Raw genomic sequence first — 24487 nt, forward strand, 5'->3', positions numbered from 1 at the left:
AGTGTTCAGGACTTCTGGCAGGCTCATGCCCCGGTTGAAGTCACACAGGCATGCAGGGGTGGTTCAGAAACCATGCCAAAGCATAGTAGAACATTATGTGCATGAGTGGTGAGGACATCCTCACTCTGCTCCTTTCAGGTGGTTCACTTCGCTCCTTGTGATCCTGGTAAGAGCAAACATTTTGTCTGAACCTGCAAACCTTGCGCTTGCCACTCAGTTTTGATCCTGGTTTGCCCAGCAAGTGTGCGCCGCAGTTTGCTGGACTGGGCAATCCTATACTTAAACAACTTTGTTAATTTTTTAAATAAGCTATTAAGACTGTGGTGATTTTGCTACAATAAACTAACATGGCTTGCCCCTCTGGATGCCAGTAAGACTGTATTCCTGACGTTGCTGTACCTTGAGAGGATCTTCCAAAAACCAAAGTATTTATTGTATTTTGTTGAATTGATTTGGTTTACTATTAAAGGTAATCTAATATTAAGAAATTAAGGCATGGCATGGGGATAACTGCATTCACATGTCATGAAGCCATAAACCATGGCTTTCTCTGAATGAGCAGTGTAATAGTACAGTGCTGCTGAATCACTCCTGTTTCCTTTGCCCTTTATTGAGCTGGGAGCCGCAAACAATCACTTAATCATGGCATACACTTTTAGTTTGTTTCTCTTCCTGGCTTACTAGTGATCTGTTTAGGAGAAACAGACCATGAGTTCTGATTTTCTTGTCACAGTAAACCAAGGTTTGTTCTCAGCTCAAGGAAGGTGGTGTGAAATGGGAGCGATTCAGGTGCATTCACCAGCATGCTCATTGTTCATAGTTAGCCATGACTTACCATGATGTGTGGGACGCGGGTGGTGCTGTGGGTTAAACCACTGAGCCTAGGGCTTGCCGATCAGAAGGTCACCAGTTCGAATCCCCGCGACGGGGTGAGCTCCCGTTGCTCGGTCCCAGCTCCTGCCAACCTAGCAGTTCAAAAGCACGTCAAAGTGCAAGTAGATAAATAGGTACCGCTACAGCGGGAAGGTAAATGGCGTTTCCATGTGCTGCTCTGGTTCGCTAGAAGCGGCTTTGTCATGCTGGCCACATGACCTGGAAGCTGTATGCCGGCTCCCTTGGCCAATAACGCGAGATGAGCATGCAACTCCAGGTCGGTCATGACTGGACCTAATGGTCAGGGGTCCCTTTACCTTTACCATGATGTGTGACTGTGATTTACTAACTTTGAATATGCTGTTGTATCAAGGGTGCCATATTTTGTGATTGTTTTACATACTTGGTTTTAGGTTTGGAATTCCAGATTCTCGTCGCCATGGAGAAAGGATATGTCTCTCTCCTTGTAACTCTTTGGCAGCAGTAACTGATGATTTTGGAAGGGTTCTTCTTTTGGATGTCACAAGAGGGCTTGCTGTTCGTATGTGGAAAGGTACAGCATATTGACATATCTTTTGGGATGATAGAGTAGCTTTTGCATTGCTTCTCTGTGTATCTCTTAAAAGTCTTGTGTGTGAACTGCTTGACATACATCTTCCTATCAGAGCTTCCCTGAAGATACTCACACGCATTATTACATATAGATGTGTGAATGCCTGTCTTAACATATGTGCACAATAGCAACTACGATTGACTGGAAATAGGGAAAGCAGCAGCACTAGGGATAGGAGCAGAAAGAGGGACAGGTGGCAGCTGTCATAAAAGGGTGTCAATGATATAGGGATAACAGGAGGAAGAAGTGTTAGAGCAGATCAAGCAGCACATGCACCAAAGTTGTTGGCAAGGCTGGTATTTTTTATCATACATTCATACCTCGGTTTAAGTACACTTTGGTTTGAGTACTTTCAGTTTAAGTACTCTGCGGATCCGTCTGGAACAGATTAATCCACTTTCCATTACTTTCAATGAGCAAGTTCCTTTCAGGTTAAGTACGCTTCAGGTTAAGTATAGACTTGCGGAACCGATTGTGTACTTAAACCGAGGTACTACTGTACAAAGTTTAGCTTAGCAGATCCAACTGAGCGCAGTGTTGCAGTTTCAAGTGTCAACAGGGAGAACCTGTATGTGCAACCTAGCTGATAATGACTTCTTTCACTGGCAGGCTACCGTGACGCACAGATTGGATGGATTCAGATTGTGGAAGACCTCCACGAAAGAGAAGCTGAAAAGGTGGATTTCTCTCCTTTTGGCACGCCTCAGGGGCCAAGCAGAGTTGCTCAGTTCCTTGTGATTTATGCTCCCAGGAGAGGCATTTTGGAAGTGTGGAGCACGCAACAAGGTCCACGGGTTGGAGCCTTCAATGTAGGAAAACACTGCAGGTGAGAAATGAAAGCACTTATGATAATGGGTGACATTCAATGTCTGTCATGAAATGAAATTTCCTTCTGTTCATGCAACAGGACTTCCCCTCTCCCCCACCCCAAGCACTTCCGAAACTGTTCCAGAGCATTGAGAAACTTTCCAGAGCAGATTTGAGGAGGGGGGACACTGCTGGGCAGGGAAGAGGAAGGAGAAGTCCCATTGCACAAGTGGAAGTCTACACACCTGTAACCCATATCCCAAATGTTTTTCATCATCTGCTTTTCCCCAAAGCCTTCCACAAACAGGAAGCAGGATTGAGCATGCTCATATGGCTCAAGAAAGTGCCTTAGTTCTTTCTCTTAATTGATTGTATTTGCCTTGAATACATATGTGTGAATGCTGCTGAAGAATGATCATCATGTTGTTTTCTTGGACTCCATAGAAATGGTTGTTAATGGGAAACAGAATATTGGTCTATCCACCTCTATCTGCCACAAAATTTGAGTTCACACTGTGGTGTGTGCTTGTGTATGTGTGTGTTTTCCAACTTATTGTACTTAAACCTTCCAGATACTACTTCTCCCCTGTGCAAAAAGTGTATGTTGATGGTTCTGCTTTTTTCTGTATTTGTCAAACGGCTGTTTAGGTTGCTGTATCCTGGTTATAAAATAATGGGCCTGAACAATGTAACAAGTCAGGGTTGGCAGCCTCAGACTTACCAGATCTGTCTTGTTGATCCAATGTCAGGAACAGTAAAAACTGTTCATGTCCCTTTTCATTTAGCTCTGAGGTAAGTCTTGATGAGCTTCACGCTGATTGTGTTCACATGTTGCAGCAAGCCATAGTCCACGGCTTACCATGAATGCACAGATTGTTCCTACTTTTCTCCTTCCTTCTAGCAAGTGGGAGCAGTAAAGCACATTCCTAGGTGAAGTGCTATGAATGAACCAGGGGTTATGGTTTGCTTTCCTCAAGCAAACACTGATTAGTCAGCCAAGAACAAACCTTGGCTTTGTGGTTTTTTTTTGGGGGGGGGGAATGTTTCCCAGTTCAGATGCAACCCTCAACAAAGGAATTGTGGTTTGTTGCTCCCACTTGTGTGAGATGTGAAATAGGAGTGATCTGTGCATTCATGGTAAATCACTAACACTGTTGTGCTATTGGATAATCCAGCATGCTCTGCTTCTGTTTCAGAGAAATAGTAGGCATCTTTCTAGGCGACTGTGGCTCAGTTTGCATATCACCGTGGCTTAGCATGAATGCAAAAAGTGTGCAGGCTCCTGGAGAGGAGAATGCAGCCACTTTGCTCCTTCTCTGGTCCCACTGCCGCACTGCTATGAGCTAAGCTATGCTTTAGCTAAGCATGTTGTCCAAACCCAGGCTCAAGGGCTGTCTCCTTCAGACAAATGGTAAGCTTTGAACCCAGAACCCATGGGTCTGCACTAAGCTAATATTTGGCTTAGCCTCATGTATGAACCAGACCTCCGTGTTTGTGTATGCTACCAACACGTAGTTATTTTTCACTTGTTTTGGGGAACCCAGACAACTTTTCTTGAAACAGTGCTGCTCTTGCAGGGATATTGCATTTTTGCATTGCTCTAATGGTGATATTTCATTGTGGAAAAATTCAGTTATGCCACTGCCAGCTAGTGCAGCCACTGCTGCTCTCAATAGTTTTTGGAATGCAGCTGTCAGGTAGTGTATCTGACATCACCCGTGGAAAGCGACACAGTTTTCGCCCCCAGTGGTGGTATGTGTGCTTGGTAAATATTTAATACATGACTTTGTAATGATGGAGGCTGAACACTCCCCTGTTGGAAGTGTTCATGTAGTTCTTCGAATGTTTATCCTCAGTGAACATTAGCGTGTTGATCCTGAGAGGCATCAAACCTCCAATTCATGCTAAGGACAGACATGAGAGGAAGCAGTACGACTTCCACCCCTTGTGAACTCGCAGAGGCATCTGCCTTGCTACTGTTGAGAAACAGAACCATTTATCCCCTCCCCTCCCAATTGCTTTAATAGCATGGACCTTTACTTCTTCATTAGTTGTTTGGAGGCTGTGTGCTACCATCTCTTACATTAATTGATATATACTGTTGATATTCAAACAATTTCATGTGTTTACCCTTACAAATACCTTCTAGCGATAAGAAGAGTGAGCGAGCAAAGGATATGCATCTAGTGAAGAAGTTGACTGCCTTGCTGAAAGCTAAAACATTAAATCTGGGTAGGTTCTTTTTTTTTAATGGGGTCATTTGTTTAGTCGTTTAGTCGTGTCCGACTCTTCGTGACCCCATGGACCAGAGCACGCCAGGCACTCCTGTCTTCCACTGCCTCCCACAGTTTGGCCAGACTCATGTTGGCAGCTTCGAGAACACTGTACAACCAGTACGTTTCTGAGCACAATTCAAAGTGCTGACCTTTAAAGCCCTAAACGGCCTCGGTCCAGTATACCTGAAGGAGCGTCTCCACCCCCATCGTTCTGCCTGGACACTGAGGTCCAGTGCCGAGGGCCTTCTGGCGGTTCCCTCGTTGCGCGAAGCCAAGTTATAGGGAACCAGGCAGAGGGCCTTCTCGGTAGTGGCACCCACCCTGTGGAACACCCTCCCATCAGATGTCAAAGAGAAAAACAACTACCAGACTTTCAGAAGACATCTGAAGGCAGCCCTGTTTAGGGAAGCATTTAATATTTAATAGATTATTTCAATATTCTGTTGGAAGCTGCACAGAGTGGCTGGGGAAACCCAGCCAGATGGGTGGGGTATAAATCATCATCATCATCATCATCATCATGATCTTGTCCTCTGTTGTCCCCTTCTCCTTGTGCCCTCAATCTTTCCCAACATCAGGGTCTTTTCCAGGGAGTCTTCTCATGAGGTGGCCAAGGTATTGGAGCCTCAGATTCAGGATCTGTCCTTCCAGTTGAGCACTCAGGGCTCATAGTATGACGTAATATGACAAGAGGCAGTACTGTATGCCTCTGAATACCAGTCGCCGGAAGCTGCTGGAGGGAAGAAGGTCCTTTTGCTTGGGCTGTGCTTGAGGGTTTACCAAGGTATCTGGTTGGCCACCGTGAGAACAGGATGCTGGACTAGATGGGCCACTAGCCTGATCCAGCAGACTCTCCTTAACATTCTTAGGTACCTTTTCAGGCTCACCTACATCACAGAGGGATAGGCTTTCCGTTACGTTTAAGCGATTAGTTGGAAGTAGGTACAAAATTTGTTAGTATCACCAATATTCTGCACTACAACACTTGTATAATATCTGATTGAAACATTGTGCCATCCATGTAGAAGCTGCCAAAGTGCAAACTCTCTGTGCAGTTGGTCTGAACAAGATGAAATGCAAACATTTTTTAGTAGTCTTCCAATCCCTTTGGATTTTTTTTTCTGTGAACGGTCTTTTGAAATTGATGGCCATTGGCAATATTGCATAACTGCTGTTGAGGTAATAAACAGGGTGGATTTGATTTAAATCAAACTGATTTAAATCACGATTTAAATCACTAGTCAGTAAGGCTTGATTTGAATCATAGTTGATTTAAATCATAAAGACTAATTCTTGCTGGTATAACTTTAATATGCAAGTAGATGAAGATTTTTAGAATAACAACTTTTCATATTAGTTTTTTTATCCCCAGTTTAATAGGTTAATCATTCATATTTCGACAACTTTACTGTTGTACTTAGGAAGGAGAAAAATAATCATTACCTTAATAACAATTTAAATAGATTTATTCAACTGAAACAATAACATTTCAGCAAATGTTATTTGCTTAAACAAACATCCATGTTTGTTAACTAATTTGGCTAAACAAAAACAAAATATATATATTTTAAGAAACTTAGACTGTCAGCCCAGCCTACACATGAAAAACTTAAATACTGTCCACTCCAAACAATCAGAAAAATATTGTTTCTATTCTATTCACTGAACTTCTTGAAACTTAGCCCTGAAGGGGTTGCTTCTGTATTCATAGGTTTGTAGAACAATAGGATTAAGGTCTTTTTCTCAACTCTGTTCATGTTATAACATTTTTGCTGTGAAGAAGAGGCATGTGATCTCTGTTGAGTCAAATTCAGTTTTGAGAACTGCAAAAGTAAACCAAGCACCTGTGATAATATCTTGTAGGCAGAGAAACTGCCCAATAATCTTACAAAAACCTCTGGAAGAGCATGACATTGTGAATGGATTAATGGAATTTATTTACCCCCAAAATTAAACATATACAACCTTATACTACAAAATTAAAAAACTAATATTTATTTCATGATGGAATAACCTTTGGATGGTAATATGTTTTCCTCAAAAAGCATTTTATTAAAAAAATCCAATTTAAATCAAAAATATCGATTTAAATAAAAAAAAATCCGTTTTAAATCAAAAAAATCCGATTTTTTTGATTTTTTAAAAAAATCATTGATTTTTATCCACCCTGGTAATAAATGTGGTTTATGAAGATGTAGTTTGGAAAGGTGTGACACCCATTCTTAATTTGATTGTGACTTATTACTACTTCAGATGATCTAACCTCTGTGCAGAGCTTCTGTGGTCTAAAGAAATGAGCACCTGAATTGTCATGGAGAAATACTTGGCTTATTTGCTTGGATAACTTGGATAATAAATTTGGGGAGCCTGTGATCACTTGTAGAATAGTTGAATTGTCTTAAGAGATGCCTCTCTCTTCTCTCACGATTTGGGGGCATTTCATAAAGAACTCTAATTGTTAAATTACCTTCCCTAAAATTGTATACAGTGAATTTTGATTCCTTAAGAGAGATCATAAATCATGCAAGAAAAAGGAGTCTATCAATTCTTCATGCTGCCAGTAGCCAGTAGCCATGCAATTTTGGACTCATGGGGGTAATATTATGTTAAATTACACTTAGTTTAATGCCGTGTTACATTAAATATATAATGATTAAATGTGATTCAGTCATAGGGCAGGTTAAAATATTATATAACTTCCTAGCACAACAGCATTGCACTTCACATTCTGCAGAAGTGGCTTGACTTAAGCTGCATCTTGCGTAAAGCAATGCATTATTTTGGAGTGGGACTATGTTGTATTTAATTTACCCCTTGCATATATGGTCTTTTCAGAAGTTCTCGATATAAAGTGTCTTAAAGGCTTAACTAGAGACCTGGCATTTCTAGTGGAAGTGCCTTTCACTTTGTACACTATCAACTTCGTTTCAGTGCTTTTCCATGTTATTTTTAACCAACTGAATTTGAGCTGTCAGGTTAAACCCCAAGTAGAGGTCACACCATGAGCATAATACATGCTGACATCCCCTAAAAAAACAAAAAACAAAACAAAACAGCAAACAGTTCAGGCTGCCAACTTGTGCAGAATGTATAGATCTGGCAAGGAGCAGAGAGAAATACATCTCTTCCACTCCACCCTCGAAAGCCGCAGGGACTGTTCACATCCCAGGATGCAGGCTTGACACCCCTTTCCTTTGACTTTGCTTCACATCTCTAGCTTTCCTTTCAACTTAGGCCTCTCTGCTATTCATTTATGACCTGAGAGATGCTGCTTTTTGTTGTAAGTAAACAAGTTGTGCAACAGCAGAGACAAATTGAATTCCCAATGGCAGGTTTAAAAATCTTGGTGCTTGGTGCAAATGATGCCACAGTTGGCTCTGCAGATGTACTGCTCCTGGAAAAGTGAACAGTCTGTTGACTTAATTTTGCCATTAGCTTCAGCAATTGAAAAATGGGGTGGGGTGGGGGTTGTGCATGTGTCTTTTTTAAAAAGCCATATGATTCTCCTTAACTTGCAAATATTAGTACAGACTGCCACTGTAGTGGGTCAGAAAGGGGTCATTGGATGTGTTTGGGGGAGGATAACCATGTAACATCATGCTTCATCATGTGAAAGGCTGGACTGGATGAATCCCAAGCCGGAATTAAGATTGCCAGAAGAAATATCAACAACCTCAGATATGCTGATGACACAACCTTGATGGCAGAAAGTGAGGAGGAATTAAAGAACCTTTTAATGAGGGTGAAAGTTGTTGTTGTTGTTGTTTAGTCGTTTAGTCGTGTCTGACTCTTCGTGACCCCATGGACCATAGGACGCCAGGCACTCCTGTCTTCCACTGCCTCCTGCAGTTTGGTCAGACTCATGTTCGTAGCTTCGAGGGTGAAAGAGGAGAGCGCAAAATATGGTCTGAAGCTCAACATCAAAAAAACTAAGATCATGGCCACTGGTCCCATCACCTCCTGGCAAATAGAAGGGGAAGAAATGGAGGCAGTGAGAGATTTTACTTTCTTGGGCTCCTTGATCACTGCAGATGGTGACAGCAGTCACGAAATTAAAAGACGCCTGCTTCTTGGGAGAAAAGCAATGACAAACCAAACAGCATCTTAAAAAGCAGAGACATCACCTTGCCAACAAAGGTCCGATAGTTAAAACTATGGTTTTCCCATTAGTGATGTACGAAAGTGAGAGCTGGACCATAAAGAAGGCTGATCGCCGAAGAATTGATGCTTTTGAATTATGGTGCTGGAGGAGACTCTTGAGAGTCCCATGGACTGCAAGAAGATCAAAGCTATCCATTCTGAAGGAAATCAGCCCTGAGTGCTCACTCGAAGGACAGATCGTGAAGCTGAGGCTCCAATACTTTGGCCACCTCATGAGAAGAGAAGACTCCCTGGAAAAGACCCTGATGTTGGGAAAGATTGAGGGCACAAGGAGAAGGGGACGACAGAGGGTGAGATGGTTGGACAGTGTTCTTGAAGCTACGAACATGAGTTTGACCAAACTGCGGGAGGCAGTGGAATACGGGAGTGCCTGGCGTGCTCTGGTCCATGGGGTCACGAAGAGTCGGACACGACTAAACCATAGCTGCCAAGTTATCCCTTTTTTACAGGGATTTTCCCTTATGCTGAATAGGCTTCCTCGCGAGAAAAGTGAAAACTTGGCAGCTATGGACTAAACAACTAAACAACAACCACAACCATGTAACAGAGATAAGCAGGAAGGGTGGAAAACTTGTCGTAGCCTTACCTAGAAAAAAATTCGGGGTAAGAAATTTGGGTTGGATTACATGGAGGCAAATGCGTTTCCCACGTCTCAGCATTCTGCTAAAGGCACTATTGCCTAGCTGTGATTTGTGTAGTTCTTTCTGCTGTTTGAAACATCCTAGTATCGCACCCAGCAACTGTTAATGGAGCTCTGCCCAAAGAGTCTCCCATTTGCTCCACTTTGCAGTGCTAGACTTTGAGCTACTGTACTTGTGACAATAGCTGGAAGACCCCAGGGCTGCAAGCCCCAGCAAGAGTAACTGTGAAGGCAGGAAAACAAACATCCCACAACTAGTCTGGATTCCCTGGAAATTTGCTCTGAGTCCTGTCAGCTGACAACCAGCTTATTATGCCCATGATAAAGCTTGCACAGTTCTAGGACGGAGGACAACACTTTGAAACAAGAGGGTGGCATGATAAGCAGTTTTAATTTTAGACTGTCTTGCGTTGCCTACTGTCCAAAGATGTTAAAGTCTCCCTGATGTGCTGTGTCACTGCAACAGAGCCAGATCGTTCTGGTTGCAAGTGGCTGGCTGTAGTGCACTGCCCTTAAGTGGTGTGACGCAGGCACTCTGCACCTTCTCATTTGCTGCTCTCTTGACTGCAGGAGCCCCCAATAGCTAAAGTGGGCACCCTTTAGTTTTCTTGAACCTCTTTTGTAATGTGCTTTTCTTTTTTATTCTTATTATTTTTCTTTCTTTCCAGATGTGGTTGAGGCTGAAGTGAAGGGATTAATTCTTGATATTAAATATCCCGCTACTAAAAAACAGGTAATTAGCCAGGAAGGGCTTCATTTTTGCATTCATTATTGCCTTTTGATCCAAATTAGGCAAACAGTTTGTTATTGTTTACAGGTAGGTAGCCATGTTGGTCTGACGTAGTCGAAACAAATTTTTTTTTAAAAAAAAATTCCTTCCAGTAGCACCTTAGAGACCAACTAAGTTTGTCATACCATGACAAACTTAGTTGGTCTCTAAGGTGCTACTGGAAGGAATTTTTGTTGTTGTTGTTGTTTTATGCATATCTAACAACTCTTGTTTTTGTGTGCAGACATTTTAATTCTTTAAATGGGGGGGGGGAACTGTAAGAGTGAAGGATTGCTCCATTTTCCACCAACATGCAGAATTTAAAGCCCCCTGCTTGGTGGTGGCTTCTCTCTCTCTCTCTCTCTCTCTCTCTCTCTCTCTCTCTCTCTCTCTCTCTCTCTCTCTCTCTCTCTCTCCTTCTTGGGCCAATCAGTGAATTCATATTGTGGTGTAGTGTTGGTTGTGCTTGCTGGTTCCTGGTAACTGCCTATGTTTCTCTGAGACATCCATCCTGACACTTTGAACAATGTTGCTTTAGGTAACTTACAAATTGGATTTATTTACAGAACTGGTTTTGGAGATCACACACAGGACTAATTTCGTAGGCATTTTCCTCCCTTGACAGCCCTTGTCCCTCCGCACATGCACTGTAGGCTCAGCTAAGCATTCCAGCCTAAGAGAGATTATTTGGAACTTTGCTGATGGCTACTTATAGGAAACATCTGCATTGCTTTTGTTTAACAGCATGAAATGATGGAGAAAAATTGACTCGTGTGGTCTATTTTACTGACAGGCACTGGAAAGCATTCTTGCAAACGAGCGATTGCCACTGTCTTCTTTGACAAGCATAGCACAAACGTTAATGGATACCTTAAAAAGTCAGGGTAAGTGAAAATGTGTTGTGTAACCATGTCAAAACATAAGTAGAGGCATGCTGGATTGAACCAAAGGCCCATAGAGACAGAATACTTTGACTATTGGAACTTTCACAGTCTTCATTTGTTCTGTTTATTTATTTCATGAAATTCATATACTTCTGGACTGTAAGAAAAAACCTCAAAGCAGTTGGGCGAAATCTCTTTTTGGCTGTGATCAAAATGGTGCCTGAATTTCCTATAAAAGCAGCAAGTGGGACCCTGAGGGAGGTCTATTTCTTTGATTCTTTTTTTCCCCACGGCTGATCAATTACAGGATTGGTGCATGCTTGGAGAGAACTAGCCCCTAACTTGCAGAATCTAGTCCCTGCCATTCCCACAGTCACTTTTTGTTGAACTTCATTCCTGATGCAGTTGTTGGAGAAAGAGAATTTGGCTGTTCCCTGAGCTCAGTTCCGCCACTACTGCTTTGGTGACGAAGGGATCATGGCCCTTTTTTTGTCCCCCCTAAGTTGAACCCAGGGATTGCTTTCTTTCCCAGAGGGGTGAGGGCGCATGCTTCTGCTTTAAGAGATTCCAGGAAGTTTGAAGGAAGCACACATATACTGCTGGCAAACGCATCCGGGGACACGGCAAACCCCTGGTGCCTCCGTGCGTCTCCCAGTAGGCGCGTCTCTGGATTGGCATGCCCCTTCACTCCAGAGTGCGTCTCTGCAACACTTTTCTTATGGAAAGTGCACACAAGTTTTCTGGCATCTTAACAGCAAGAAGAAGGAAACATTCGTAGATCTAAACTACTTTTTATTCACAATATGTACAGAGAATCCATAATCACGTCTGTGTTCTCCAGCTCAGGCAGAACAAGACTGTTGCATACAACAAAAGTGAAAGTAAAGTAACAATAACACGTTCAGACGGAAGAGATAAGACAGTTTTCAGTTCCCACACTCTTCTCAGACATCTCATGTGATTTATACCAATCACACTACCAAGCACCTGGGGTAGGGTAGGATTCGTCTCATCCCCCTGATTTCTTTCTGCAAGGATAGGGAATCTCAGCCTCAACAGAGATCCTGCCTTACATTTGGCATTCTCAGAGCCTGCATGCGGACAGTTAACTTATAAACTGATTATTTGGTGGGTGATCCCTTAGTTGCAAGGTGAGTAGCTGAACAGGGAAAACTTTAGGGTAGCTTTTTAATATGAGGCAAATTAATTATTACACAGTGTAAATCTGAACTTACGAGAAGCAGACTTGCTATTGCAGCATTTTTCTGTTCCTTTGACATAAGCAGATTTTTTTCCTACACCCCAACTACATGCAGTCTGATCTGTGTAAAATCAAATTGCTCGTCTCTTGTTTGAATCAGTTGCATATTGAGACAACCCGATTCTTTTTGTTAATGAAGTCTTGAGCTGCTTCAGTAGGCAGAGGTCACAGTGTAGATAATTACACCCTCCATAAGTAAAAAAAAACACCTGGGTGACTTCAAAACTAAATAGTGTGTGCCCTATATGTAAGCTACGTGTGACAAATGTCAAAATGTGTGTGATGAAATGTTAGCCAGTGTAGGGAATTCATTTTCTGCCTGCCTGCTGTGAAAAGATGTTCTTTGTGTGTTGAGACTTTTGATTTTCATGTTGTTTAAGATTCTGCTTTCAAAGAGAAGCTGACACTTCCTTTGCCTGTAGGCAAAACTTACCCAGACTTTAACCTGATAAAGCAGAACTCTCATGGAAGCAGCTGCGCTCTGGAAATATTGCTTAACGGAGTTTAATGAAGCTGCAGAGCGATTTTACAGCTCCATTGCACATTCATTAAGACTAATGTGTGTGTGTGTGTGTGTCTCTCCCCCCCCCCCCGGCAGAGATGGAGTGTATCGATGAAGGGCTGCTACAGTTCTGTGCAAACAAACTGAAACTAATGCACCTTCATGAGTCAGTCAGCAAGCTAAATTCTCTGACTGTGCCGTGTGAGATTGTGCCGTCTAATAACGTGAGTAGTGTGAACATTTTCTTTGTGTGTGTGTGAAAGACTGAAATTTAAGAATCCTTGGAGTGCACATTCTGTGTGTTATGATCGAAAGAAAAATATACGGACAAAAACATTGCTTTCTAATAAAGTACTAATCCTTCTTAAAATGTTTTAAAGGCCATTGCTGTCAGCAGCTCACCATAACTTTGTAGGCACGTTCAGCCCATGGCATCTCCTTTTAGGGCTTGGAAAGCCTACTTCCTGATACCCTGGAATGCCGCTGCCAGTCAGTGTAGGGGATACTGAGCTAGATGGACCCAGTGATCTGACTTGGTACAAGGCAGCTTTCTCTGACCCTACATGCTTTTTTCTACACAGAGATTAAAATGGTGCATGAAGGAATTTAATTTTTTTACCATCCTATATGATGCTGTAACTTAAACACAGTTTAACTGCTGCCTTTCTTGGTACTTAGCTGTTTGATCAAAGTCCTTGTGCCTAGACCTTTAAAAGAGCTTGGAGTATACGCAGGAAATGAGCATTACAAGAGAAAAATGTATTTTAAAGGTGGCTTCTCAATAATCTTCACTTTTTAAGTAATTGTCACTTGCATGTTAAAAATCAGGGCTACTCCCAACTGTTTGTGCAATATAGGTCATCATTTTTAGAAGCATTAATAAAACAGTATCTGCTCTGAGAGAATGGCAATGTGAGAACTCTGTATCCTGCATCTCCTACAACTGCTATTAATGTTTCCAGAATGGATGTGATCTTCACGGTTGCATTTTTTGGGGTAAAATTATTATTATTATTTCATTTTATAATGTATACAACATAGACAGAACAATGATAACAACAGACAAAAATTCAAAGTGCTGTTTTTGACCTATAAAGCCTTAAACGGCTCAGGACCGCAATACCTCAAGGACTGCCTATTCCCATATGAACCCTGGACCCTGAGATCATCTTCTGAGGCCCTTCTTCATGTGCCGCCTCCTCAAGAGGTCTGGAGGGTGGTAACACGAGAACGGGCCTTCTCTACAGTGGCTCCCCGTCTGTGGAATGCTCTCCCCAGGGAAGTTCACCTGGTGCCTTCATTATACACCTTTAGGCGCCAGGCAAAAACATTCCTTTTAAACCAGGCCTTTGTGCTTTTTTTTGGGGGGGGACACTATTGGGTTGTTGTTTTTATTTTTGTGGTTTTATATCTTGACTTTATTCTGTGAACTGCCCGAGACCCCCAGCTATAGGGCGATATATCAATTTAATTAATAATAGAATTAAAATATGTAAAACAAAACCATAAAATAGGCATGTAGAATGAGTAGTTGCACATGAGTTAAAATAACAAAGTCCAAGTAAAGACTATCATCTTTATCTGATCATCAACTATAGTTCCAAATTTGCCAGGCATGGATATGATGGTTCTGCTGTATATGTCATAAAGGAACGCCAAATCATATAAAAAGTGTCTGGCATTTCTAGTCCTTGTCAAAATATCCAATTTTGTGTGGTTTCTCTCCATTATAGCTATATTTCAGTGATTGATACCAATCATCCAGTGTAAGATTTTGGGCTGTTTTCCATTGAGTTGCAATTATTATTCGTGCTGCCAGGATTACATAGAAGACTCACTGTTGCATATTTGACTTGCTGTTTTTAAGGACTTGGCTAAATTACTCCGATTAGATGAACAAGAGTTTACTAGGCTGCAGATGTTGCTGGAGAACTACAAGCAGCAGAACACTCAACCTTCGGTTCATTTTGCGGAGGACAAAGATGGCGTGTTGCCCGTGAAAACCTTCTTGGAATATATGGATTATGAAAAGGATGTGATTAATGTGAAGAAGCTGGACGAGAGAGAATATGTGGCTTTAGGTATAAACATTTTGCAGTAAACGCCCCCTGTGGTGTCTCCAATATATACGTTAAGCTCCTCTGTTTCTGAGGGTTTCCCGCATTTGTGTCTGGCTAGAGCTGTCTCATCTACTGAAATAATGAATTGGGGAAAGAGCTGCAGGAGAAAAACATTGGGGTTGAATGGAGGGCCCTGGGTCAAGGTAGCCCTGCGATAGCAGGCTGAAAGACCTGCACAAGTGCATAGTGGGCCCATAGCTGTCAAGTCTCCTGTTTTTCGTGGGATGCCCCGGATTTAAATCCGTTTCCCACTGGTCTCCCGAATTGAAAAATATCCCGTAAATCCCCCGGATTTGCAGCTCCTGCCGGCGCTGGTAGCCATGTCCCGGCTGGCTGCTCGCTCACTTGGCTTCGGAAATCGTCTCTGCACATGCCCAAACATGCGCAGAAGCGATTTCTGGTGCCCAGACATGCGGACACGGGCAGCCCGGCACTGAAAGTTGCTACTGCGCATGTCTGGACATGCACAGAAGCGACTTCCAGTGCCATGCCACCACTGATCCCTTATTTTCCCTTATTTTCCTATCCGGAAGTTGGCGCCTATGAGTGGGCCCCATGCAGAAAGGAGAAGAGGAAAGCTGTGTGCAAGTTCCCACTAGTCTTATTTACTGCTGATGTGAATTCGCCCAATCTGCATGCATTACTCTCTGAAAGGTTGCTTTGTTTGCAAGCAGAAAGTATCCATTCAGTGGGCCAAGCTTCATTTTTAATTGATTGGGGAAACCATGTGTGGTGTGTTTTTGTCTGTGTGTGCAGGAAGCTTTTTTTTCTGGAAGTGTTTACATGGAGAAAGTTCCACAGAAGAAATGTGCCAGACACTAGAGACTGCAGGATTTAGCCCCCAACTGTTATTGGTGAGTCCTATGATTAGCTATCCCATTTTGTTCTTCATAGGCATTGTAAGGCCTCCACTCTAGCTGCTCTCTGCTTCTGAGAGAAAAGTTGTATTCAAACAGAGATGGAAACCAGGAGTTGGAAAACAGAGTTGGATCTCAGGAACCAACATGCAAAAGTAGGTCATGATATCTGAAGAGGTCTCCGGATGCATAGCGAAGAAACAACTTTCCAAACCGCTTACTGCAACCTCAAGGCAGCATGCAGATTAAAACAATAAAACAGTAAAATAGTGAAATCACAATGCAGTAAATAAACTGCGGCCGGTTAACCCAGTGGACACCAATAATTAAGTCTGAAATGACTTAATGGTAATTTAAAATCCTCTTTAGAACGAAGAGTTTTAGCCCACCAGTGGCTTTTTGTAATTACCTGAATCTATTCTTATTTAAGAGAAATATCCTAAATCTTCTCCTCTCTCACCTTCCCCAGTCCCTGCTTCTCAGTGTGTGGCTTTCTAAGGAAAAGGATATTCTTCATAGAACGCAATCAGTTTGCTGCCTTCATGCTGCACTCTCCCTCCTGAGCAAAATGACAGGTGAGATGAATTCGTAGAATGGAAATGGGCAAATGCTCACTTCTTGAAAAAAAACGGGCCCTTTACCTGACTCTGCAAGCAATAATTAGAACCGTGAATAAAGCCAAACCTAATGTTGCATGTGAATGTATTTCAGAATAAATGAACCGATGAATAATTGAGAAGTTTGTTTAAGGGCCATCTGCGGCTGCACCAATGTTCTCGTTATGGTGCCTAGGAGACCTGAACTTTTGCACGCTCAGGTGCAACAGACCTTTCAATATATCTCCTCGTCCGGTTGTGCTGACTGGAAATTTCCTGTTCTCATTCTGGTGTTTGTACTCAGATGTGGGCACAGAAATTTGAGGTTCTATCTCTCTTGCACATTAAGGGTCACTTCTATATTGTCAGCACTTTATGTACTTCACATAGTGTTTTTAAGTTTGTTCAGGGTCTTCCCAGCTTCTTTGCTTTGCATCATCCCAGTGAAGCCCCATTTTACAGAGGGGAAAACTGACAGTGATACAAGCCTAGAGCTGGACGACTGAATCATTAGATGAGATGTGACTTGGTCCCAAGTGTCTCATATCCAGGCCAAACCTTGTTTCACTGGACCACAGTGATGGCTTTCGTTGACTTTCTTGCTGGCTTTTTCTGGGGCCTTCTTGGGCAGATAATTCCTCTGGAAATATTTTCTGCTCCCTTCCTTGTTAAGAAACAGAGACATGGTGATGATTCCTGAAACTTATGTGGGGGTTATGTTCTGGAAGTCTGTGCGCAAATGCAAAATTGCGTAAAGTCAGGGAGACCTCTGCAACGGCTCCCCCCTGAGTGGCCATCCTTTCCTATCCAAAGTCGGTGGGCTGAATGGGCTGAGGCTCTCAGGAGCCTTGCAGGGCCTTCCAGAGCCCTTGTTCAACTTTTCTAAAGGCCAGGTTTAAACTTGCATGTGCCAAACGGAGCAGAGTTTATGGTAGAAGTCTCCTTTGCGTGGGACCCATAAAACCCTTGTGACAGCACCAGCGCCAGGCTCTGCATCATCAGCAAATCAGGTGCTTTGTAAAAAGACACAGCCCTCCTTTCCCTTTCTAAATCCCTTTCTTAAAAATAGCTCCACCAGGTGTTGGAGATGACTGATAACGTGTGCATTTGTTGTAGCACGCACCATTTCTGAAAAGCCTCCCACCGGCAGGAGCTGCTGCTAGATTGGGATCTCTTTCATGAATGGAAGTACAGTAGCTGTTGCATTCATGGAAGAAAATGTCTGGATCCGACCCTTACAGATCGATGCTGTATTTATAGAGCTGACTTTGTTAAAAGTGTGGTTTCCTCTCCTCCTGCTTTATTTCTTGTTCTGCTGATTTTAGCTGACCTAGTTGCACACCGGAGTTTTCCACTTTCTGTTTCAGTTGCTATAGATGAGACTTGGGATTCTCAGTCAGTTTCCCCCTGGTGGCAGCAGATGCGCACGGCGTGTATTCAGTCTGAGAATAACGGAGCTGCTTTGCTATCTGCTCATGTCGGGCATTGTGTAACAGCACAGATAACAGATAGCATAGCGGAGAAAAAAGTAAGTAACTTAGCTGTATTCCTCTCCACCAAATAGCAGTTGCTGCTTTCCTGAAAGAAAGCTATAAAGCCCCTCTGTGATCTGCTTTTTTAAATCTCACCACCATTTGGAAAAGGTATGGTAAAAGTTGTTCTAGGCACATGAGATATCCAGGCGTCAGGACGGTGGTTTGTTAAGATGGATCATGCTAACAGCTTAGTAAACTTAGCAGGATAAACTGGAATGCCACATTTTACTTAATGCGTTGTTTGCATCCTGGGCTGTTTGTAGTTGTGTTCCTTCTCACCAGCTGAGCATTAACAGTTAAATGTACTTTGTTTTTGCTCTTGCTGATCTCGTACAGTCCTAGGAAGATCAGCTTTGGTACAATAAATTTCCAGCTTTTAGTGTGCGGATGATGGCCATGTATTCATTCACATTTTTTTATTGTGCCCCTCCATCAATGGTTGGAGAGTTGTCTGTATGAAGTGCATTTTATCTTCACAACCCTATGAAATAGGTCAGTAGAAGTAGTGATGGTTACATCTTTTGTTTTCCACTGTGTTTTCTGAGAGTTTCTTTCTCTCTTCCTAATTTTTCTTCTCCAAGGGCTCCATCTCACATGCACACTTTTATCGCATAGTTACACTCATCAGGCAGCTGTGGTTTTGCTATACGTAGCTTTCTAAGCTGGGTTTTGCGTTGTGTGAGGTGTGAAATATTGCTAACTTCACTCTTACTTATGCCATCTTTTCCGTTAGTTTTCCCATATCACAGTAGGTACCGATACGGACCCTTGGGAAGCACTCTCCCTCGATACCGAATACTGGAAACTTCTGCTTAAACAGTTAGAGGATTGCCTGATTCTCCAGACACTCCTGCACAGTAAAGTGAATAAGAAGACAAGCCAAGTCTCAGCTCTGCAGACTGAGCCTCTTGGCAGACTCTCCGTGAAGAAGCTGCTGGAAGGAGGAAAAGGTGAATGGGCTCAAAAACATTGGCTTGGATCCAAAGACCCATGAGTAGGGGTTTTATCTGCAGAGTAGGGAGGTGGGAAGTTTTTGCCCATTCCCCTGCAGCCCCCATGCCCCCTGAAAATCTGTTCCAGAGTGTTTGCGATCCCTGGGAAGGTGACACAGGAGGTTGCAGGGGAAATCAAAGGGAAATAGTCTTCCCCATCTTCTGTGAGCAAGTGCATCTACTAGATTTCTGCCTCATGTTTGCCTCCCTGTCTCATGTCCTAGCAGTCACCATGGCTATCAGAAGCCTCTAGCTTGCTGTCCCTTTCTTGTTTGCTAAGGAACAATGGGAGTGCACTTCAAGCCACTCTTTCTCCGCCCCACACCTGATATCATGTATGGCATCAGGTGTGGGGCAGGTGGCTCCTCACTAGGCCTAATTGGGCCTGCGGTCCAGAATTCCCCCCACTGCTGAACTGTGGCTTCATGCTGAAGAACTTGCCCCAGCAGGGGTGGGTTAGAGTCAGTAAGGTGCCGCAGTTGTTGTACTATCTGAACTGTGTGTGTGTGTGTGTGAGAGAGAGAGAGAGAGAGAGAGAGAGAGAGAGAGAGAGAAAACAAATCCCAGTGGTGTGGAAGAAGCCTGAAGGAAGATGTGCAGATATGAATGTAAAAAAACAGCGTTTTCTAGCAAAAGATCAGGCATTCTGTTAGTCTTTACAGGACAATTTCAGGTTCAGTGTGGTTGAATCTGATAATGGGATTAGTGTCAGTAGTAGCTTATGTGGCCTGCACCAGTGTTCATGTCTCAGCAGTGAGAAAGGCTGATGAAACAAAGGATTGACGGTGTGCGTGTTGACATTGACCTCAAGCGACACATTAAGATTGTAAGCTATCTTAATAAAAAATGGTTTTTAAAACCGCGTAGGGGGAAGCTTAAGCAATTGGTTTGATTTAAGCAATGATAGTGGCATCTTAGTTTATAGCTTTGAATGTTGTCTTCTCCCATGACAAAGGTTCTTCTGTGGGTTTGGTTCCCCCTAGTGATTGAAGGCAGAAAAAGCTAAACTTAAGAGGAAGTATCAGGATGTCTCTCTTATAGAGGCTTCAGTTTGTTTCCTGCCTTTGCTCAGATCAGTATGTATTTTTTTTAAGCTCTCCGCACTTACCTTTTCCCCCCATGCTTAGACTAATTTAGATCATAGGCCAGGAATGCATCTAGATGACACATGTGCCCAATAGGGTAAAGTTCTCTTTCCTCTTTGCATTATGACAACTGCAAGCAAAGTTACCCCTGGGTGAGAGAGCTCAGCCTGAAGTAGGCAGATTATATGTATTTATATTATAAGTGTGTGTGTGTGTCTGTGAACATTTCTATCGTGCTCCTCTACTGCCCATTACCACTTGGGGCATCTTAAAACATTTTAAAATCTCAATCCAATAAAGTACCTTAAAATGCAACATACAACAGTAAAAATACATAAGATATACAGCATTAAATAATCGGTATAAAAGTTCCAGCAGGTTTGAGTTTTTTGAGCATTCTGGAGAATCCAATAGAAAAAAATTAGGAGCAATTAAAGGGTTGAAATGCATGGGAGCCATGCAGTCTATCTCACTAGATACTTGATGAATTCGGCCCTTTTAAATTTCATATTGGATATGAAACATTGGGCCTGCCCATACATTCAACAGAACCAACCTTTATCTTGTGGGTGGGGAACTGGCTGTTTGCTTTTCCTTTCTCCCTATACCCCAGCATCTGTTTCTGCAAAAAGATACAATGCAGTGGGGAAGGGGGGGGGGGCAAACCTTGACGTTTCTTAGAAAGGCAATGCTGGTGCAATCTGGGATGGTTAATAATTTTGGTGGGATGTGTAAGAGAGAGAATAGATGGTGTGCGGGTGAGAGAGGAGGGTAGGGAGGGAGGATGGGTGAAAATGACATGGTGGGGTGGCTTTGTGCTGGTGTACGGCCCCCAAAAGAAGACCCCAAGGGAATGTGGCCTTCCCAGCCATGCACACGGATGCTGCTTGCTTTGCTAGGTTGCACATGACCTTGTTTCACTTTTGAATGTTGAAAACTAGCATGCTGGGGGGGAAAGGCTCTGTCTAACCCTTCTCACTGATGTGCTCTTTTTCTATATATGGGGAAGAGTTTTTCCATGTAAGAGCATCCCAGCGTGATTTTGTGTTCATGTCCTGCTTGTGGGCATTCCTGCAGACATTTTTGCTAGTCACTGTGAGAACATGATGCTACAGTAGATGGGCCTTTGGACGGGACCCAGCCAGGGACCCAGCCAGGACTCTTGCATTCTTAGCTATATGCAACCTGAAATGTTAGCATCTGGGGCGGAGGTGGACCTCCAAACTCCCATCAGCCCCAGCCAGCATGGTTAGGGGTGATAGGAATTGAAATCCAACTATCTGGAAGGTACAACATTGATTTCCCCTGAAGAAGATGATACTATTTGATGGGGGAGAGGTATGTGTAAATTGGGCCTAGGCTTGTTTTCAAAGAGAAACCTAAAACTGAATCTCTTACTTTGTCTTAGGAGGCATTGCTGACAGCGTAGCAAAATGGGTTTTCAAGCAGGACCTCAGCCTGCCATTACTTAGGCTGGGGAGGCAGAGAGAAGAATCAGAAAGCGAAGAGGAAATGCCACAAAGAGACAGCAGTTTTCTAGAGGAGGCCGCAGAAGACCAGAAAGGCTTGGAAACCATATTAGGTAAAAATGCAAAGCAGATCTTTGAATGAAAAGTTACTTCAGGAGCAAACAGAAATGACCGAATTGTTTCTAACTGGCAAACGGCAAATTACTTAAGAACAATTCATAATCTTCTGTAACTTTTATTTCTAGAATTACTGCATCTAGCATATCAGGAGTTTCCTTGCAGCCTGGAGACGGATGTGCTGCATGCACATTGCTGTTGGGAGTATGTTGTGCAGTGGAACAAGGACCCAGAGGTAATGGGGCATTTCGCTCAGCTGTCATAATTGGTTAGCTGTTTTCACATTATCAGCTTTTCCAATGCTAGACAGAACTATGTGTCTGTGTGTTTTTCAGACTGAAGCAAATTAGGGTACATACCGGTAGCAATACAGAGTATAAAGCTGGCTTCTTGGAAGATAAAGGCTGTTGCATTAGATCAGGGGTTGGTAAACTTCAGACTTGTTGCATCTGTTTCAGTAGATATTTTGGGAGTGCTAGTAAAAGAAGCAATCAGAGCCAGATGCAGAATGAAAGAACAGGGTGTGTCTTGGCACATTCTGAGTTTAGGGATTTGTTTAGAGTACCAGAACTGAAATGAGTGCTCTGCCCTTTCACACAAAACTCCTCTCCTTAACTTCACCAGCCTAATGTAGCTGCCTGCTCTTGTTACTATTGTTAAATAATTGGGACTCAAAAGTTTTGCCTTGTCTACTGTAAATCACACAGAGATGATCTGCTGGATCCTTATTGACCCCCTCTCCCACACTAGACTGAGTTAAGCCAGTCAGAGGAGTTTTCCCAATGTAGGATGACTGAAAAAAGAAGCAGCACCCCAGATATTCTTGTGCATGGGGCACATTCAGACTTCCTTTTGTTCCACATTTCTAGGCACAGGTTTAAGCTTTAATGTTGTTTGTCAGAGTGTTGTTTGTCTCTGCACTTTCCCTGGGTTTTCCACAGACTGCCATTTGCTCTGATTCAGGAGTAAAATGCAGGTTCCCCCAGGAAAAGCACCAGGAAAACACACGTGTGCACACACACACACACACAAAACCATAACAAATACTCAGACCTGTGCCTAGAAAGCACAGCGAAAAAGGAAGTCTGAATGAGCCTGAAGAGACAAGTTCACTGTTACTGTGGTTCACAATATTTTTTAAAAAAGTCCCCCCCCCCCCAGGTCTTCTGATCTCTCTCCCACATTCCACCATCTATTTTTAAAGCTATAAATACTTATTCACAGCATCAGCTGCTTTAATGTTGTTATAACTGCTCTCTTAAACCCTGCAGTGACTGCCAGTTAGCTATTATTATTTGCATCTGAATAACCTTTTCAGAACAAAGCTTTTTGGGTAAAAACCAACTCTCTTGTTTGAAAGAAAAAGTGAAATGCTCCTTCTCTGTGTGTACTTGAGTTTCAGCCTGCAAAGCTCATGTCATTGATGAAATAAAGTTTGAAATGTTAGGTCAAGGCTACAAATTTTGTAACAAGTAGCTTATTTACTTCATTGCCTTGACCGATTTTAACGCTTTGTTTTTCTCTCTTTAATACAAGGAAGCACGTTTTCTCATCAGGTCTATAGAACATCTCAGATGCATCAATAATGCTCATGTTCAGTATGGTAAGCATGAAAGAACTATTTAATACTTGAATAGCACAAGATTCTGCATGTTGTCAATCTGTAGAGGTGGAGTAGAGATGATGGATTCAAAATTGTTGGCGTGGAATGTGTGGTTAGGATTTCACAACTATAATGTTCTTTGTGGCAGCTACTATGGAAGGATCAGCTTGTGTAATTCTTGGGAGCCAGTGTGGTATAGTGGTTAAGAGTGATAGACACATAATCTGGGGAGCCGGGTTCGTGTCTCCGCTCCTCCACATGCAGCTGCTGGGTGACCTTGGGCTAGTCACACTTCTTTGAAGTCTCTCAGCCCCACCCACCTCACAGGGTGTTTGTTGTGGGGGAGGAAGGGAAAGGAGAATGTTAGCCGCTTTGAGACTCCTTCGGGTAGTGATAAAGCGGGATATCAAATCCAAACTCTTCTTCTTCTTCTTCTTCTTATTGGGAGACGTTGGCGGAAGTGGTACTTATCATTCAATCAGACAGATCTATGGAGGTTTCTCCTTGCAAACTTTGACTGAGAGAAGCTGTTGTTAAAAACAAGTATATTCTAGACCAACAAATCTTGAGAGAAGTGTGCTGGTCTGGTTTAAGAGGTCCGAACTTTGGCAAAAGAAAGAGAAAGAAAACTTTCAGGCAGTGTCACAGACTCCCCAAATCCTAAATTCTTCTTAGAGTTTGCTTACGGAATCAGTACAGTATTTAATGACTTTCCCACTTAAACAGCATTGGAAAAATCTTTCCACCTTCAAAGCAGTCTAAATAGGGGAAGCTTTTTTCCACCAGAGCAAGTTTCTTTGTTTCACTGAAGCATTCACATCAAGACTTTTCAAAGACGTTGCATCCTGTGGAATGATACCCAGTTGTGGTGATCTGTGATTAGAACGGACTTTGCTTGTCCTGTACAACAGGACTTTCTTGTCCTCTCCTCCTTTTAGCTTAGTGCTTTGTGAGAACCCCTCAAATCTGTTTCAGAGGATTGGGGGCATGGGTGTGTTTGTGTGGGTCACTAGGGAACAACAACAAGATGTCCGCTCATGCAATGTTGGATTTCACCCTATGAATCTTGCCTGGCAAAAAATATTTTTGACATAGCCTTCTACTGTAACTGTTTTAGGAATTGCTCTGATGATGTGGAACACATTCATCGTGAAAAGACTTTCTGCTGCTACCTATTTAATGGACAAGGTAAATACTGAATTATACTTGCCCTTTTTTTCTATGAAGTGGGAGCAACATTACAGAAATCAGTTTTAAACTAGGGCACTCAGTTAAAGACATCATAGTCAGCTAATGATATGGGTTGGGGGCTAATTTATTGTTCACA

At 42.7% G+C, this 24487-nt stretch overlaps 1 protein-coding gene across 1 annotated transcript in view; it reads left to right on the plus strand.

Annotated features, from left to right (window-relative positions):
• Positions 1–24487, plus strand: part of RAB3GAP2 (RAB3 GTPase activating non-catalytic protein subunit 2) — a 53092-nt gene that overhangs the window by 19263 nt on the left and 9342 nt on the right. Inside the window, exons 13-28 of the mRNA XM_060272992.1 lie at positions 1287–1426; positions 2096–2312; positions 2942–3085; positions 4443–4525; positions 10039–10103; positions 10933–11023; positions 12883–13010; positions 14654–14867; positions 15663–15760; positions 16233–16338; positions 17727–17887; positions 18628–18844; positions 21380–21553; positions 21686–21792; positions 23094–23160; positions 24278–24348. Of these exons, the coding sequence (XP_060128975.1) occupies positions 1287–1426; positions 2096–2312; positions 2942–3085; positions 4443–4525; positions 10039–10103; positions 10933–11023; positions 12883–13010; positions 14654–14867; positions 15663–15760; positions 16233–16338; positions 17727–17887; positions 18628–18844; positions 21380–21553; positions 21686–21792; positions 23094–23160; positions 24278–24348 (2083 nt within the window). The remainder of the gene's footprint in view (positions 1–1286; positions 1427–2095; positions 2313–2941; positions 3086–4442; positions 4526–10038; positions 10104–10932; positions 11024–12882; positions 13011–14653; positions 14868–15662; positions 15761–16232; positions 16339–17726; positions 17888–18627; positions 18845–21379; positions 21554–21685; positions 21793–23093; positions 23161–24277; positions 24349–24487) is intronic.

The sequence above is a fragment of the Zootoca vivipara genome, chromosome 3 (genome assembly GCF_963506605.1).
Source record: "Zootoca vivipara chromosome 3, rZooViv1.1, whole genome shotgun sequence".
Taxonomy (NCBI): Eukaryota; Metazoa; Chordata; class Lepidosauria; order Squamata; family Lacertidae; genus Zootoca; species Zootoca vivipara.